This window comes from Lacerta agilis, chromosome 1, assembly GCF_009819535.1.
Source record: "Lacerta agilis isolate rLacAgi1 chromosome 1, rLacAgi1.pri, whole genome shotgun sequence".
Taxonomy (NCBI): domain Eukaryota; kingdom Metazoa; phylum Chordata; class Lepidosauria; order Squamata; family Lacertidae; genus Lacerta; species Lacerta agilis.
The window spans coordinates 112,142,973-112,162,383 of NC_046312.1; the positions used below are offsets into that span (position 1 = coordinate 112,142,973).

At 40.2% G+C, this 19,411-nt stretch overlaps 1 protein-coding gene across 2 annotated transcripts in view; it reads right to left on the reverse strand.

The window, feature by feature from the left end:
* AGPS (alkylglycerone phosphate synthase) overlaps window positions 1-19,411 on the reverse strand; it is a 48,462-nt gene that overhangs the window by 13,325 nt on the left and 15,726 nt on the right. The window contains exons 2-13 of one of the 2 annotated variants that reach the window (XM_033167490.1): window positions 16,566-16,655; window positions 14,159-14,249; window positions 13,247-13,367; window positions 13,063-13,137; window positions 10,402-10,473; window positions 10,014-10,093; window positions 8,825-8,905; window positions 5,257-5,382; window positions 4,847-4,955; window positions 3,299-3,426; window positions 2,409-2,461; window positions 498-558 (exon numbers count right to left, since the gene is read on the reverse strand). In XM_033167490.1, the coding sequence (XP_033023381.1) occupies window positions 498-558; window positions 2,409-2,461; window positions 3,299-3,426; window positions 4,847-4,955; window positions 5,257-5,382; window positions 8,825-8,905; window positions 10,014-10,093; window positions 10,402-10,473; window positions 13,063-13,137; window positions 13,247-13,367; window positions 14,159-14,249; window positions 16,566-16,655 (1,087 nt within the window). Of the gene's footprint in view, window positions 1-497; window positions 575-2,408; window positions 2,462-3,298; window positions 3,427-4,846; window positions 4,956-5,256; window positions 5,383-8,824; window positions 8,906-10,013; window positions 10,094-10,401; window positions 10,474-13,062; window positions 13,138-13,246; window positions 13,368-14,158; window positions 14,250-16,565; window positions 16,656-19,411 lie in introns of both variants that reach the window. The other variant, XM_033167481.1, reaches the window with a different exon arrangement.

A 19,411-nucleotide genomic window follows, 5' to 3' on the forward strand; every position in this document is an offset into this window, starting at 1 on the left:
ATTTCATTTTGAAACATTCCAAGTTCAACAAGCTTCTCCTGCTAAAATTATGGAGGATACAGAATTAACATGTCGGCATCAAGATTAGCAGGAACAGCCTATTGGCATGCATGGTTTCGCTTTTTTCCTTCCCCACCACTAATGGTAGAGGCCAACAAGTCGATGAAGAGAGATGTCTTGCACACTCGAAGATATTTCTCATTCAGATAAATGCAGGAACTCTGACATCAGAAGTTCCCACCTCTCTTCCCCACCTGTGCTGTGCTACTACTCTCAACTAAAACAGCTGGCAGATGCTGTTCTGCCATTTCCACCCATAGACTCTGCACTAGTGTAGACATTCAGCACACTTTAAAAAAAAAATCCAGGTTAAGATTTGGTGTGGGGGAAGAAGAGAAGACCGAACATTCAATTTATACAGTGTGCTTTTGCAGGCATGTGTGTCCAAAGCTTTTAGAATCTGAATTAATTAGAGGCCGAGGACAAAAATTAAATACCTTTGTGATGTAGAATTTTTTCAACCCGTCCAGAAGCGATGTAAAAATTGAAGAAACCTGGGGTTTAAGAGCATGTCCTTGGCAAGAGTTAGGAAAAAGGAAAAAAAAAAATGTAAGACAACTGTATTAATGGAGTTCAGAATTTTATCTGGAAACGCGACTGAGAAGTTGGAGCTTAAGAAAGTTTTTCATTAGTAAGTGCTCCATTTCTTAGCAAAATTAACTTAGCACTAACACTGTTGCAAGGGATTTATGGGAACCTTGCACATGTTTAGGCATAAATGCAAGAAATCTGAAAACTCGGCGGAATCTGTAAAGTCTAATTCTTTGCCTGCTTACAAAAGTTCTCCCCAGTCCCCTGTCCATAAAGTCGGGTAGATTCTCTGTTTTTGTTTGTTTAGAAGCCACTTGTATATTCATGCATTCAAAAGTTAATTTGGCTGTTTATTTTACAGATTACAAACACACACACCGATGGGTGAAATCTAGCGCTGAAGTTCTGCTTGTGGATCAGCTTTTCATCTAGTGGAGACATTCACGTAAGAGAAGGAGAGTAGCTTTTTCTGTTACTTCTGTAACAATCTTATACTTTGACTCAATGCTATCTACAGTAGAAGTGCTAGGAGATATTTACCTAGTCTCAGATTATTTTCTCCTACATTATCTAGCTTTTGCCGACAAATCAGAATGGGGTGGCAACAAGGCAACAAAGAACCCTTGTTCACTATGGCTGCTCCCACAACCCTGGAACAATCAAATGTTCTTCTCCTTGAACTGCAGCCCTAAGTCAATTTCCTCAGGTAAGTTCTGTCTGCCCCAAAATGTTCTAAGTTTCTTAAAGAGAATGAACCAACAAAGTAGTGGTAGAAGGAAAGATGTAAGAATCACAAGACAGTTCTTTTTATTATTTCAACAAGCTTTTAGAGGAGATGGCTAGTATGATGACTGCTGCTGCACTTCATGGGGGTCTATTTTTTGTCTTGCTTTTAAGCTTTCTCTCTTTAGGGACACCATCCAATCAAAGAAGCTGAAAAATAATGTGAGTTTTAATTGATTAAACCTACAAAAATATGCATACTAATAAACAGAGCTGAAAAACTAAGCATGCTCTGTTTTCAGATGATGCATGTGTGGAGAAACATTTCTTCTTGTGCGAGAGAAGGCAGGAATGCCTCTAAGATAAATGAGACTATATATGTTTTAAATCACTTAAAAATGTGTTGTCTAATTAAGGTGCCCCTGATCAGTTGATCAAGAGGTTTTTAATTAAAGGGGGGAATCAATAAATTAAGACACTACAATCTTAATTTTGAAGAATGGTTTTGACTGCATTTGGATTTTACGTGAGTCACTGAGAGCCCAGTGCAGTCAGCAGAAAGGTAGCAAATAATCAAAGTATCCATACTGCATAATCAACTCCATCTGACGTCAGTGATGAATGGCACAAAGGAATGAACTGATAAAACAATGGGGTTAGTAACCAACTGCAGATCGTGCCCTCGTCCCTTTAAATTCTGATATCAAATGTTGGGTTAGAATTAACCAAGTCTAGATTCAAAGAGACCAAGCTCTTTTGACTTTTTTCTTTGACAGCTGACAAGCCAACATATTTTCAAAAGCTGTTTGCTAAGCAGCAGGGGATGCTCAAGAACCACAAGTCCAAAACTGCCTTAGCCATGCAGAACTAGTGGAGCACTTCTCTAGATCTTGGTCATTACAATGAACCATGGTTACTGGCACCAAAGCTGGGAGAGGCAAAAATTGGAGAATGACAAGGGAGTATGGGAAAGAGGAGGCACATTTTTAATTTTCAATCCCCTATTGCCAAGGTCCCAGAATGCCTACTATCAGACCACAATGTTTGGCGCAAGTTTACAAAAGCAAATCATGAACAGAATTAGTAAAAACTTACCAAATTGAAATTGATGATTGTCCATAAGGCGAATGGATGCAGGAGCACATCGCTATAAAGAGACAAGTGGCATGTGAATAAAGAACACCGATGGAAAGTAAAACAATTGTGTAAATTTTACTAAGAAAAATCTGACATGGGATATGTTGGGTTGTTGACAATGTTAGTCCTACTAAGAGGATACCCACTGAAATTAATGGAAATGACTATACTCCGAGTAGAACTTAGCTGGATACAATCATTAACTGAGAAAGACGAAACAGAACTTATATGCAGTGCAAAAGATAACAAAAGATGTGCAGACAGAGATGCACACACATTTTGTGTATACTCAAGAAACTAGGTATTCTAACAAAAGAGAGGGGAACAAACAGAAAGACTGACCTATGGAAAAGGTACAGAGTAAGTGAATTACTTATTTATTGGAATGACTGGGGAATATAATAAAGAAGAGGGAGAAGGATGTAAATGACAACATTCTTACAATGAGTCATTTGTTAAATAAGGACACTGAATACTTTAACTGGCCCAGATCTTGCCCTGAACTCAGTATGCTAGCAATACAACTTCCCAAGCCCTTTTATGCTAATTTGTAAACGTTTTCAAGTTTGAAGCAATAGCTGCTGCCTAATTACAGTGGGGGAGGGGAATACTAAATCCAGGAAAGCAAACCAGAGAAATATAAAATCTTAACATTCAATTTAGCAATCTCCAAGAAGCTTAGTGGGAGATTTCCCCTTTAAGAATATTGCCCAGCCTCAATAAAAAGATAGCAGAGCAGAGCATTAGCATGCCATCTAGTGAAAGCACTTTGATACTACTCTTTTTTTAAATAAATAAATAAATAAAAAGTGCAATAAAACACAACTTGAAGATAAGGTTACTTTACCTGCTTTGCTACTTCTCTTAAACAGGCCACCCCTTTCTCAAAGTTTGGAAATACTACAGACCCATACTTTTGGTATTCAGGGATTGGTCGAATTTTTATTGTAACTTCTGTTACCACTCCAAGGGTTCCTTTATAAAAAGAGGGAAATGATCATTTTGCTATTGTCGTTGAAAGATTTACAAAAATCATTTTGTGATTTAATAAGCAACATTAAGAATCCCTATCTTTGTTTATTTTTCAAATTCTTTAACAAATATTTCCTATTCCAGAAGCTCCAGTTAGCACAGTACAGTAGTGTTCAGTTAATGCAGTACTTATCAAACTGTGAGGATTAGGTTCCTAATTGTAGAAATATTGCAGTTTGTAAGATTAAATATTGATATAATTTTAAAGTTCCATCATGATGTGAAGAAATCTTTGCTCTTTCAACACAGTCAAAACAAAATAAAAAATAAAAAATATTATTCCTGTAGCATCTTAGAGACCAACTAAGTTTGTTCTTGGTATGAGCTTTCGTGTGCATGCACACTGCATCTGAAGAAGTGTGCATGCACACGAAAGCTCATACCAAGAACAAACTTAGTTGGTCTCTAAGGTGCTACTGGAAGGAATTATTATTATTATTTTTTATTTTGTTTTGACTATGGCGGACCAACACAGCTATCTTTCAATGTAATCTAGTTAAAACTATGATATAAGCAATGCTTTTTTCTGGGGGGATGCAGGGTGACGCCTACCACTAAACATTTTGTGAATCTAAGTTTGGCCTCATTGAGGGGCAGTATTTCAATATGAGTAGGAAAATGAGAGTACCCCTAAACATTTTTTTTTAGAAAAAAAAGCACTGGGTATAAGCACCAGGGGCAAGTTATAACTAGTGTGCTAGGTGTTTTTCTTCCAAAAGGACCAATATAGAAAGAAATTGTTTTGCACTGTTTAGCATCAAGCAGAGCATCAAAAGAGGCTTTCTCATATTTTGACAGCACCTGCCAGTCATTTAACTGAACAGAAAAAAGTACTGGGAAACAAGGCAGTGTGTGCCCAGCCAACAAATGGAAGTGTACAGAAAGAAACTGCAAGCAAACTAGCAGCTCTATAACTATGGCTGCCTTGTATATTTGGTAGTCAAAATAGTCTAGGTTCTAATCTATAACTAACTCAATCCATGGTTTGGCACAATGCCTGAGCTACTGTATATAGTAAATAAAATGCAGTCTAAGAAGCAGGAAAGGTAGTGTTAAGCAAGAGGCATTACTAATCTGGCAATGCTCCAAGAAAAAGGCACCAGCCTCTTCCTTAGCAGTACAAATTATTACGTCACACCAAAATAGGTCTACAGCTAAATGTACCATGTTAAAATTGCACCGTATCTAACTGCATCAACTGTGGAAATCTTATTCTTTATGGCAAAAGGAATAAGCCTTTTCAAATCCAATGTCTTCCAGTTGTTTTGGACTCCTTCCATTAGCTGCAGCCTGCATGGCCAATGGTCAGGGATGAGAGGAGTCGTGGCTCAAAACAACTGCACACAGGTATTTTGATGCATACCTTCAGATCCTAAAATGAAATGATGGATGTCAGGTCCCGTTGACATACGTGGTCCTTGACAGCTTTTTTGTATCACACCTCTTGGGGTTACCATCTTTATATGAACCACCTGTATAATAAAAGATATTCACCTAAAAAATTACATACGAATTGAAATATACGAAAGCATGTGAGCATATCAAAGCCTCAAAGCCATCATTAGCATATACCACTATTGATCAAAACATTTAATATTCCACTTTGCCTCTCTGTAAGATGAGACTGGGTTTTTAAAAAACTATCTTTGGAATTTCAGAACAACCTAAGTTTCCACTAACTGACACAAAGATTAGAACTAGAACAAGTATCAAACACTGATGCACAGTAATGTTATCATTTGCGGGGGGGGGGGGGGGAGGGAGAATTATTACCAGGTCTTCAATGTTTCCGTAAATGTTTTTCTTCATGCCTGATGCTCGCGTTGCCACCCAGCCTCCAAGTGTACTGAATTCCATTGAATCTGGTTCGTGGCCCATACAGTAACCGCTTTCACCCAGCTAAACACGCGAAAAGAAGACAGCATTCGTGTAACAATGGACAGCTTTCTGAGGATATGAAACTTAAACTCCAGAATTTGGTTTTGTAGATGCATGTCTTTCCAGAGACACACTGTCTTGCACCAATAAAATAAAATCTGCTTTCATTAACATGGTTACTCCAAACAGAACCATACTTTCTGCTACCAAGTTTTCTCCACATAATCACAGGGGCCTACAATCACGCAGAAGTACACAGACGATTCACCCATTAGACAATTTGTTAGCATTAGCTGTGATTGCTGCATCATTTGGGCGGGGTGGTGGTGGTGGTGGACTAGATTACCGTCCCGAGTCCCTTCCAACTCTACAGGTCTACAATTCTATCACGGCAGTACTTTTAACACCACCCTTATTGCAAAAACAGTTGCAAGGCCACGTACCTCAAGCTGATGTTGCACTATGCCTATGAATACACAATCGGAAGAGGGTGAAAAATAGCCAAAGATTATTGTATGAACTGGACCCAGGTCTCAGTAGCATGTATTAAATGTAGCTGTTAGCTTTGCCTTATTTATCCCCACAGTTCAAAAAACACAAATCTGATGCCTTATTAAGAACATTCGACATGACACAATTTTAGCTTGAAGACTACAGCTCAAAAGAACTCACTTAAAAGACAATACAGCAAGCACTTAGTTATGGTTCTGGTAATATGCAGCTGGGTCTGTAGAAATCCTGAGCAACCAATAATATTTCATTCGTTCAAGAAGAGGCAACTTAATATACAACCATCTGGCTGGGATTTCTGTGTGCAATACTATAGTATATTTGCTATGCAGATGAGGAATTTCTACACATTTGTCACTGGTTTCATTTTTCTTTATTAGTTGGGCTTTGCCATCTGCACTGCCTCAAAAATGGAATGAAACGCCTTTATACATCGACCCCCAAAGCTCTCCCAATGAAACTGCTCAGCAGAGCAGTCTTTTACGTCAACTGGCACAGGAACTGCTCACGTGGGCTTGCGCTTGAAACCACATTATGTGCTGAAAACATTTGAGAGATGGATTATTCAAGAATGCCCCATGGGGTGGAATAGCTCTCAAGTGTTTTCTGGTACAACTTCTATTAGTAAAATAAAAATAAGAGTAAAATGCAACTGTGTCCATCCACCAGAACACACCATTGGTTAAACTGCATCACACAATGTACCCCCAATATCTGCTCTGGAGTATTGGGGGGACAGTATGGAGCAGATTTTCAGGGTGCAGGAGTGAGGAGAGGAAGGGCAAGTCAACGCATGCAGTGTTGCTGCTCTGCGTCTGGAATTGCTTAAACGCAATACTGTATATATATTTGCCAGTTACATCTGCTTTATTACATGCTACAGTATGGTCACCATGACATTTCAATGATGCAGGGATTGGTGTTCCCTATCTTAAAGATCTGATGATACAGCAAGTCTTGAGCTCTTAAAATGTGAACCACAAGACTGTGTGCTAGCAAAAAGACAATTTTACTTATAAATGTATACTATATACTGCCCTCTCATAAAACATCAAGAAAGAAGGATCCCACCCCCCCAAACAGCCACATTATATGAGGGTCATGTTTAAATCACTAGCAGGGTATATGAATTTATTATTAGATATATGAAACTTAAGCTTTAAAAAATAAAGTAAAAACCGCTTCAAACCCCTAGCATCCTCAGGACAGATTGCAAGCATCGGCACTGCTGGAGCTTCTGTGGACTAACACTGTCAAATGTCAAATTCCCTCGCTATGCAAATTCTTTTGAATAAGATCACGTATTTCTGCAGAGGAACACCTACAGGACCACATGACCTACTCACAATACTTGAGTATGTACTCTTGAACATGCTCCATATGTTGACCAAAGTGCTGTGAATATGTTCCGATTATATAAAAATATACACTGAGTAACAATTTTTCTGATCCAGAAGAAGCACCCCCCCCCCAAGAGAAATGGCAGGAATTGCTTTTGTTTTAAAGAAAAGAAGCTGCAGCAAAAGAAGCCGTTATGCCTTATTCTAGTGGGACAAGAATCTGTGGCATTTCAAGAATGGAACAGTTAGTGAAACATCCAAAGTTACTAGCCTGGAAAAATGTCATTTAAATTAAGAGAATATGCTCTGTGCATTTTAATTCTAACCTTTTTTTAAAAAAGCTACAGCTCTGGAAAGGTTAAAATACTACATCAAACAGTAAGAGGATATAAAAATAAAAAGTATGAAAGGCCATCTCATCAGAAAGTGCTGTGTTAGTAGTTTGCAACAAAAATCATTTCTTTGGAAAAAGCTACAGAACCCTTTTAAAGGAGGACCACTCATCTACAGAAAGTCTATTACTAAGTATTGCAAGTAGTTAACGATTCAAACATGCTTTAAAGTATGTAGGACTTGAGAATGCTTTTAGACAAGTTCCACAGCAGTGCTCCCCAAATACAATTCCCATCATACCTGACCACTGGTCCTGCTAGCTGGGGATGATGGGAGTTTTAGTCCAAAAACTGCTGGAGAACCAAGTTTGGGGAAACCCTGATCTATAGCAATCCTTTGACACCTTCCCTTTAAGAGTGATGTGAAACAGGTATTCTTGCCCCAACTCTCTTTGACATATTTTTATCCCCGTTGCTCTCATATGCCTTCAGCTCAACTGAAGACAGTGCGTACATCTATTCAAGGAGTGACAGGGGTCTATTAAACCTGGCATGCCTCCACACCAAAATGAAAGTGTGGCAGGTTCTTATCTTATGAGGGGTTTTTTTTTTTTTGCATAAGTAACAGCCTTGACAACACACTCTCAGGAAGCTCTACGGAGTCTCATCAACCATTTTGTCCCAACATACATGGAGTTCAGCCTTACCACCAGCCTGATGACGGCCAACATCCTAGGTCAGGACATTGCCTGCACTCCATTGGTGACCACATGCTTGAGGGGGTAGGCGGTTTTGTCTACCTGGGCTCCGCCATAACCAGCAACCTCTCCATCAACAAGTTTGATAGGTGTATTGGCAAGGCAGCTACAGCAGTGGCTCGCCTCTCCAAAAGCATCTGGGAGAATGTGATGCTAACAACCAATCCCAAGATGAAGTCCCACCAGGCTTGTGTGTTGGGCATGCTGCTTTATGGTAGTGAGCCAAGGGAAACTTACACCTGTCAGGAGCGATGCCTCGAAGCCTTCCACATGCGCTGCATCAGGAAGATTTGAGGCATCACATGGCAGGACCAAGTCTCAAACAAAGGCATTCTCCCAAGCTCATTTCCCCGGCATGTTCACACTACTGTCTCAGCAACATCTACCCTGGCACGGTCATGTCCGCAGGACACGACAAACTGGTATAATGATTAAGACAGAGCTGACTCAATAACCTGGAAAATATACACAGTACATTTGGCAAATGTAAAAACCGAAAGTAATTCTCAAAGGAGTAAGATACCTGTCTTTCCAAGTCTTGTCCAACAATGCCAGCTTCAACATGAGCGGTTAAATTTTTCTCATCTATCCAGTGAATCCTGTTCTATTACAAAGAAACCAAAGTAAGACTTGTGAAGCAATTTGATAGTTGGCAAAATCAACAGCGTTTAGCCAATTCCACAATAGGGCTTACTTCCAAGAAGACGTGTATAAGATTGTGCCTTCAGGGGCTGGAAATGGGAAGGTGTAAACATACATATTTTTTGCGTGTCTGAACTATTACTGTTTCAGACAGGAACGGAAATGGTAATGATGTAGGCCCAATAGCCTAAAGCAAAAATATCCACAGGGAACTGAGGCCCGTGGATTCATATAAGAACTATGCATCAATTTACCAATATGGTATTAGCAAATTGTTTGCAGATTAAGTACTCAGATTAGCAAAGGATACAAGAAGATTAACAGGTGATTATTTTTTTCTTACTCAATCCTGCTGGAGGCTAGATTTTTTAAAAAGGAACAAGATATGCTTGTGCCTGCTTCAGATGTTAATGGCTGAACTTTATCCTGTTTTCGACTGGGGCACCTCGCCCTAGTTACATAAGCGTTGCACTATGAACTGTGATTGGGGAAGTATGGCAAAAAGTGTGCCATGCAGTGCTCCACCTTATGTGCAAGTCAGAAAGGGGTTTTATACAGAAGTTTTAAGAGAAAGGATTCAGGACAAACTGATGTTCAGCAATGACAGCTGTATGCTGCACGAATTCACTGAAATAAAGATGGTTGACCTTGCATTGTATACAGAAGGACCACAGTGTTTCTTCCCACCCCCTCCAAACTGACCTGTTAAGTTATTCGAAAGCTTGAAAGCTCTACTTCCATGCTTTATGAAATCAATTAGCTATCTAACCTAGTGGCAGTATTTATGCTCCCAACAGACAGCCAATGTGACATAATGGTTAGAGTGCTGGGCTTGGGACATGAGAAAGCGAGCCTCAAAATCTTCACTCTGCTACCAAACATGCCGATCCTACAAAATACTTAACTTTTTAGATAGTCAAGGCCTTATAAAGATGTCCATTGTCACCTTCCCCACAGTCTTTGTTACCATGTAAGGGAAAGTCAGCTTAAGTTATGTTTTTGGTATTTGAAATACTTTTTACAATCTGACATTCTACACAGTTTTGCCTGTAAATGCTTTTTCCACATACCATTTGTGAGGTGTCCAATGAAACAATCATTCTTTTCTCATCAGCAGGACACTGAAGAGCATTAGAAACATTTGTTCCTCCTGCAGATACAAGAAACACATTGACGTTATTTTTCGTTCACATGCCTCCGTGTTAGTTCTCCGATACTTAACTATGGGGCTCAAATCATTTTTAAAATAATAAACAGTGCTACATTTGAACTTGGGAGGAGGCTTCCTCAAGCAAAAGGCAACATAGCAAGAGAGTCTGCTCTTAAAAGTAAAAATAAAAATAAATCCCACTGGGCATACAAAAGCCATTAGCTATGTCTGAAGCAGCACTCTGGATTCTGGCCACTGAAAACAAGACAATTATTCTCCTCAAGGCATAAAAATGCTATATAACTTACCACCATACGGTATAATACAAACGTTATGCTTGCAGGCTAATTCCACAATTTTAACCACATCATCATGGCATTCTATAAACAAAAGTATATAGAGAGAATTAACAACATATATTAAGACAGTGATTTCTGTAAAAAAAATGTATTAAAGTATTTCACAGTGGCTTGCTGTTACAGTGATGACAGAGGCCACAACTATACTACAGTTAAGGAAGTCTCAATGTTTTGGTCACTTTCACTATGAGATGAAAAGGAGTCTCTGCACCACCAATATTGGGGCTCAGGGAAGAACTATATGCAATACTGGCTGGCAAAAATGGTTTGAGCCCAGATCATCTATTTGGTTCTGAATTTTTCACATGTTCCTCTTAAACACTGAACCAAAGTTGCTTACACTTTCCCTTTTTTAAAAAAAATACAAAACACAAAAAGAACCTCAAAACAAAATTACAATTCAAGTAATAGCAAATTACAGATTTAGCAGATGCTCAAAAAAGCAAGGCAGTGAAAATAGAAGTAACACAGGAGGAAAGTAAAACCAACAGCCAGCCAAAAGCCAAGATAATGGTGCATAATGGGTTCTTCTGGAAAGGTCATTCCATAAGGTTGATGCCACAACTGAAAAACACCTGCTTCTAGCAAACACAATGAACTTTGGTGAGGGGTTGCAAGGCAGGATCTCGGACACTGAACAGAGTGCACAAAGGAAAGGCATTCTATAAGATATTCCAGGCCCAAACAGGGCATTCAAGCAGCAAGAACCAGCATCCAAGCCCAGAAATCAATAGGCAACTGGTCTGGTCCCACTCTGTAATAGGATCTGATTGTTGGTGGGTGTTAGTCCATCTGGTGGCAGGAGTCTGCAGTAGCTTTTCAAGGCCAGCCTGGTGTTAAGTGCTTTATAGTACTCAGGTCTGGAGGTTACTGAAAAGCAACCCTGGCCAGACTCAACTTCTGGAGGAAGGGACATTGTTGGTGCACCAGCTCAAGCTGGTAAAAACTCTACTGCTTGAAGTAGTTATGGATGTACCAGGTGTTATGAGATGGAGGTGCAAATAAGTACTGTACTTTTCCGTCTATAAGATGCCCCCATGTATAAGGACCCCCCCCATTTTGGGGGACTCAATTTTAGGAAAATGAGGCGAGATTGCACAAAGTTGTTGAGCCTCCCCCCCCCCACAGCTGCAGGCAGGAAACACTCCATAGATTGTTTCCCGCACGCAGCAGCATCGGGGGAAGTTGTGCCGCTTCTCTCTCCCCCCCCCCCACCGCCATGCCACTATCCGTGTATTGGACAACCCCCGTCTTTGACATGATTTTTGAGTCAAAAAACCTTGTCCAATACATGGAAAAATACGGTACAGTGGTACCTCTGGTTAAGAACTTAATTCATTCCCGAGGTCCATTCTTAAACTGAAACTGTTCTTAACTTTAGCTAATGCCGCCGCAAGATTTCTGTTCTCATCCTGAAGCAAAGTTCTTAACCCGAGGTACTATTTCTGGGTTAGTGTAGTCTGTAACCTGAAGCGTCTGTAACCCGAGGTACCACTGTATATCCTACAGACAACAAAGTATGGGCTAGATTCCAACCAATGAATCCCAGGAGCAGAAGCTTGCACAAGGACTCCACTGGCTCTAGAGAGGTCATGAGAACCCCCAGAACGAGAGGGCAAGGAGAGAGGGGATTATTTTTCCTGGAAATCTGAAAAGCTTACATGGTGCTACATTCCTCCCTATATATTTCTGCTAGTTTGAAAAAAGCTGAAAATGAACTAGCAAGAACAGTCAATAGGAAAGGTGTCCATATCTGGATCTAGAGCAGTGGCCTCAATCCATAGAAAGCTAGTGATGAAACTCTCCAGTTGGATGCGACTAACTTGCTATGTTGGTTTCAATGGAGCATAGCCATGATTAAGTTTGACTGCATCAGGCTTAGCATTTACATTCAACATTATCTTGCATAAATGAAGAAGCTTTGGTTTCTCTGGAAAATGCTCAGAAAGCAGCCCAGCAAGTGTTCTGGTATTAACAACTAGAAATAAAAAATAAAGGATACTGAGCCAAGTTTTCCCAGCATCTAAGTTGCACAGCTGGAAGGAGCCAGCTGGGTAAAGGCCAGTAAATCACAGAAACTGTAAACAAGAACCAATGTAATGCATTCTGAACAGCAAATTACGTGTTCTTGAAATTGCTAGCATGGCTCAGGTTTCTTTCTTTAGCAAAAATCCGCTGCCCGTGAAAATCTGGTTGAAAAGTTACATCATCAGAACTTTAATTCAATCTTCAGAAAATTAAAGGTTTGCACACACTGAAAAAAGCTTCCAAGTCTTTCATGTGTTCGTATGTTTTGATCCTGTGCCCATGTTACATCTACCTTTCAAATTGACACTGTTTTCTTTCACTCTGGAGGAAAGTGACGAAACAAGTAAAGCAGAGCCTGTGTTTTGCAAAAGGCCTTTTTCGCCAGGCTGCATAAGCAGCATTCTTGGCAGACTTCCAAACAACATTCCTGGACCAAGTACTGGATCAGATTCTGTATTCTGACAACATCTGCAAGTACTTTCCAATATCAAGTTCACACCCCCCCCCCCCATTTGTATTTTGCTATATTGGAAGTGGGGGGGAAGACTTTGAAGAATGAGAAAAACATTCTAAAGAGCTTACCTGGCCATACAACTATATCAGGAACTCGCTGAAACATTCCTTCCCTGAGCTCATATAGTTCATGTAAGCAGTGACCTAAAGTACAAAAGGGGGGGGGGCGATGTTTACAAAGATGTCAAGTTAAAAAATAAACATACAGTTAAAATGCACTCCGTGTGTGTGTGTGTGTGTGTGTGTATCTTACCATGAGCTCTGAATATCCTGGCTTCTGCTTCTTGGGTATATGATATTTTAGCAGCTTGGAGGTCTTTGATAAATTCTTCATTTGCAATAGAAGGAGGCACATCACTAAGATTCAAGGATGCCTTCAATGTAAAAGAAAAACACAGCTATGCTCAGTGCGCATGTTCATAAGAATAAACTCCCGCAGAGAGGCAAGGTACTTCTACAAGAAGAAAAATGCCAACCTCTTGTGGAACCAATTCATTTTTGCATTGCCCCCTTTCAAATTATTTATTTCTATGTATTATTGCACTTATATAGCACCTTTCTAACAAGGCAGCCAGGGTGACACACAATTTTGAAATACTAACACCAAAAAGTGCTAGAGAATGCAGAATCTTCTTAGGCTCACTGGAAGCTGATGGCAATAGCTTCCTGGCCTGGCCTTCCTTGTTTCAGCCTTTCCTCGGGTCACAAAGGTTTTAAATAGTCCTAGGGAAGGTGCGGGAGGGACAAACCATTGATGGTTCTTACCAGAAGCCAATGGTAAAGTATGCGCTCCCTAGCATGGGCTTCCTTGATGCTGCCTTCCCTCACGTCACACAGGTTTGTCTTAGGCTTTGTAACGCTTAAGAAGAGCCTAAAAGCATTCCTTCAAGGCTAGAACAGCATTCACTCAACCCCATTTACTGGTGTTGAAATTGGGTAAAAACTTCATTTTTAGACACAGATTCACACTGAACCATATAGTAAGGAACCACAGGGCACCGGTAGCAAGGTTGGGAAAGGCCTCTGCCCAAGTTCTCGGATATCAGATAGTACAAAAAGGACAACGGCGATGGATCAGAGGTTAAACCTTATTCCAATTGCATGCAAGGAAATCTTAGAAGTCGCACTGAGTTACACCAAATTAGATGTTCATTTATATACTTACTCTAGAAGTACTTTTATGCTCCACATTTCCGCTCATATGTTTCTCCATCCAGTCTATTAAAAAAGGCAACACCGTACCACCTAGCCGGTACCTGAATTCGAAAGTATTTTAGTCAGTTCTTTCTAGCCTGAAGCTAGTACAAATCTAGTATTTTATTTGTTCAAATATACACATAAAGAGTATGTAATTTCTGGAAGGATGGGACTGAGGATCCAGGAAATTATAGATGTGTCAGTCTCGCCTATCCAGGTAAGTTGCAAAGAGTTTTAATATGAGCCATTCTTAAGCAGAAAGAAGAATCAGCCTTGTGGGTGAAGTGCTAGAACAGCTTCTGCAAAGGAAAGTACTGCTCAACAACCTTTCATAATCCTGATCCAAATAAACACACAGTTTTATACAGTTATATACTTTTGAATTGTCCAAATGCTTTTTGAAAGCCCATCAAAGATGAAGAAAACATTAGTGAGGTGACAAGAACCCTCTTACAGATAGTAGTTATTTAAAATCTTGAGCAGAGATTAGGGTTCCTGTTTTTGGTAGTAACACAAAGTTTGGTATTGGGAAGAGTGCTATTTAACTTATTCATACATTATCTGGTGATTTGCGACATAAACAACTTGTTGCCTGGAAAGATAGTTAACAGAGCAAAGTCTGAAGCATACTAAAGAGTTCCCACATATTTCTCTGTTCTGGGTAAATAAACAACAAAATGGCTGAATGGGGCTGAAATAAAAAGCCACAATTGCATTCATTCATGGCATGCTCACATTCAGAATATTGTGTACAGTTCAGGATGCCCCAAAGACAGCATCCAAAGAGAATTAGCGCAGAGCTGCCAATGGTATATACAGGACAAATACAAAGGATCAGAAATTGAAGCCTATTTCCTTCAAGTTTTCAGGGATTAATCTACAGGGGAAGGCACCTAAATTAAATTGAAAAATTAAACAGTAGCTGAAGAGAAGTTATTCCTTCAAAAACTAGAAGCCATCATATTAACTGACATCAAGTTTACTATAGGAGGAATTACAAATACTGTATTTCCAGAAAAGAAGAATCCAAGCGCTGCAGTACTTTAATATAAGTTGTGTTGCTAAATTTTGAATACGGCATGAGGTTCTTTTGAAAAGATGACTAGGAGACTACAGCTGGAGAAGAGAATCCAAGACGAACAGGGGTTAGAGCATCTTTCCTGTATGGAAGAGCTGCAGCATTTGTGGCTTTTTAGTTCAGAAAAAAAGACATGGAAGTATTTTTTTTAAAGATAAAAGTTATAAAAAACCGTGAAGCAAGTGAATAGAAATAAGTTTGGCTCTCTCTAATAATACTAGACCTTTGGTTTACCCAATGAAATTAATTGGGCGATAGCGTCAGGATTCACAAAATGTGCAGTACACCTTTCAAGTGCTCATGAAAGTCACCATCGCACGATCTGGCAACAGTCAGTGGCTTAAATGGTTTTAGTAAAGTATTAGACAAATGAATTCAGGATTAGCAAAATGAATGACACTTTTACGCAACATAAATAGCTGATGAAAGTCACCGTCGTACAATGTGGCAACAGCCAGTGGCTTAAATAGTTTATAGAAGATGATTAGATAAATTCATGGAGGAGTTGCTTCTCATAAAAAGGTATGAGTACTGATGTCAACAAAACTTCTCCATGTTCCGTGATCATCCTTGCCAAGTAGGGCAACCAGTATGGCAAAGTTATTGCCTTCTTGCCGTTCTTACAGGGTTTTTGGAAGCATCTATACAGCCGTTACAGGAAATGGGATGTTGGATGAGATGAGCTCTTGGTTTGATGCAGTAGGGTCCCTCTTACGTTCACATAAAGAATAATTAACTCATCTGTATACATAATAAGGGTAGGATTCTGACAAATCCTCTGGTGCTTGTAGTTAACTAACCTGTGGCTCTACAGACATTACTGCAGCACAACTCCCATCATCCACGACTTTTGGCCATGGTGGCTGGGGTTGATGGGAGCTGGAAGTCCAGCAGCAACTTGCATCTTGGCTCATGCAGGATGTGCATAAGGGAATGGATCACCTATGGGATTGGAGTTATGCTGGGAAGGGGGTCAGACAACGTCCCAAGTACCTGAGTCTGGGTCACAAAGCCAAGTCTCAAAAAACTACAGACTAGCAGAAGTGGCCTGACACTCACTCCAACCCCCCCTCCCTTTCTACAAATCCACGCAACAATCAGGGTAACAGCTTTGGCTTTAGTTTGCCACCGATGAACTATCCACATAAAGGTAACCAACGGACCACATACTTGACAGAAGCAACCCACCCAAAAGCCAATGATATTACTTCACCTACTATTTAATATCCGTTCTGTGCTTTTAAATCCCGCCCGCCCGCCATCCCTTAGAAATATTATGTATCTACAAGGATGTTACCTTTTCCCTGTGAATTCTGCTTGTCCCTTCTTATTGAGGATGAATTGTGAGTCATTGTAACCCCATCCGTTCCACTTAAAAACTTCTTGCCTAAAAGGGAAAGGAGGATAAAAAGAATATGACTTGTTAGTTCACTATGTTGTTTGCTCATTTTGGTCAACGTTATAATTCTAAGACACTGTCCATTCTGACGAAACATTACATCAGCTTGAATGATTATATAACCAATGTACAAAGCTGTATGTAGCCCCTTAGCTGCTTATAATCACTCAGATATTTTGTTACACTAATGCTTCTGTATACCAAAAATGACAACAACGCTTCTGAACACCAGTTGCTGGAAGCTGACGGAGAGAGACAGAGCTCTTGTGCTTGGAAGGTTTCTGATGCCACCGTGAGAATAGGATGCTTAATCCAGCAGGCTCATTGTGTTCTTATGTTAATGACATTCTGAAGATGGACATTATCCAGAATCTGATTTATTTAACGAAATACCCAGAGTCACGACATAGGTGTGTAGGTACAGTGGTACCTTGTCGAGCGCCCGGGATCCGTTCCGGAGCCCCAGGCGCTGGACGAAAGAGAGCTTGACAGAGCATCACTCTGTGCGTGGAGCGGTTTTGCGCTTCTGCGCATGCGTGAAGCGACAAACCCGGAAGTAACCCGTTCGGTACTTCCGGGTTTGCCACAGACATCCGCCGAAATGGACAATCGAGGGGGCAGGCGTTCACGGAGATATGACTGTATGCTGACATGTGACAGCAGAAACTGAAGCAACACATGCTATCGTTGTAAATGCAAGGAAGCTTTTTGTTTGTTAGCAACTTGTTCCCACAAATTCGGAAGAGTCTTAAGAAGGGGACAGGTGAAGCTAGAATGAAACTTGTAGATGCAACATCAGCATCCTGAAGTGAGGCTAACTCTGCAACAGTCTTGTGTATGCCAAGGATGAAGAACCTTTTAGTTTGAAGACTACATTTCCTTCTGGGCAGACAAAACCACAGGCACGCGTGGGTGGAGCAATGAATATAAACTTTACCTATGTACAGTAGACTAGCTTCTGTACAAATTCACACAACCCTCTCTCACCTGCCATCCAGGAAACCAAGAAGCATTACTGAAGTACACAGACTCATTCCAGCCAGGGAAAAATCACTCTAGGAGGATGTGAAGCAAGGCTGATGGAAGATATGGCTAGAAAAGTCTCAAGGGCCAGGCAAAGGCCCTGAGGGCCACATCTGCTCCCAGAGCCTGAGATTTCCCACCCCTTCGGTATGCAGAAAGACCTGTTGCGAGAATTTTCTAGAGCAAATGTTCAATAAAGGCAACCTAGCTAACCTAGCTAAAATAAACTAGATTCACAACTGTGTCTGGTGGTTTAATTTTGATAAGAATAAAGCAAAACTCAAGTGTGCTACACATCTGGTGTGACCGTTAAAATTGATAGCTTGCTCCTTCGATGTATTCCTCTATGGTGTTAAGAAAATCACCCCCAAAATGTTTCCACAGAACCATGCTTAGAAAAATTCAAACTGTGAGAACAGCATATTAAAACAGGATGTTAATTCTAAAACACTCCTCCATTCAAAACATACATCTTTATAATTTGCGCTGCCAATTTTAAAAAGAGCACTCCTCATTTATTTATTTTTACAAAGCAACAGAACTTACAACACGTGCACACACACACCCATTTCAGAAGGGAGACATTCAGGGAAGAATGATCAAAAGGTCTGGGAAGATTAGCTGTTCACAATCCAACAACGGATGTTATCAGGAAATGTTATCAAGAGGCAGCTATGGCACACAAAGCACCGCCCACAAGGTGGCAATATTTCCAAGTATTTGAATGAGGCAGGCAATCCTTTTGTAAGATCTTCATATCAAAACAAGCAGATAATTACAAAAAGCCAAGTAACTAGTGTTCAACTTCATTCATCTGCAAAAGGTTAGAAACTGTCCTTGAGCCACATTAAATGTTTCTTACATGACAACTGTCACTTGGATTTCATTTCTGGACCCTACCACTTCATACAGACTACTTTAAGTCAGGGAGGAGTGTTAGAAACTCATATAAACTAGGTGCCAAATGGCTCCTTAAACCAAGGTTGGAATCGCCAAAACAGAATGTCTAGTTGCCATTTTGGGACAAGAGGGCTTTAAAATCTTATTTTTCCAATGATGGACTGACTGGGATTGATTCTCAGTTAAAAATCTAGCTAGCTAACAACTGTGAGCTACGTTAAGAGCTTTGAGAACTTGAAGAAAAGTCACTTGATTCAGGGACAGTCCACACATATATTAGCCTATTCAGACCTCTTTTTCTTAATGTTGACTTCTCCTGCTGAGGCTAAACAGAAAAAGCTATTTGGTTCCAGAAATTCATTCTGATTGTGCATATAAAATATAACTGAGAGAATTCTACAGGATGGGGTATTGGTGTGCGTGAAAACAGTCCAGATCCATTGATCCCCGGATAGTGGAAATGTCAGGCACCATCCTTGCATGATGGGGGCCGTTCACTCTGACATTAAACGTGCCCCCCCCCCCAATTTGTCAAAATTTGCAGTGAGATTTGGGTTACCACGAATACATCTCATACTCTCTAGCCAGTCTGATGAGGCGGTTAGAATGTGGGACAAGAACCAGGCACACAAGCATTCAAAAGTCACTCAGCTAGGACACTCACTGGATGAACAGTCTCTCAGTCTAAGCTTCCTCACATGGTGGTTGTGAGGATAAAAATGGAGAGGGGGAGAAATATGTATTGGCCACCTTGAGCTCCTTGGAGGAAAGATGGTCTATAAAGGTAATACTGAAAGGAATACTAATAGAAAATAAATGAA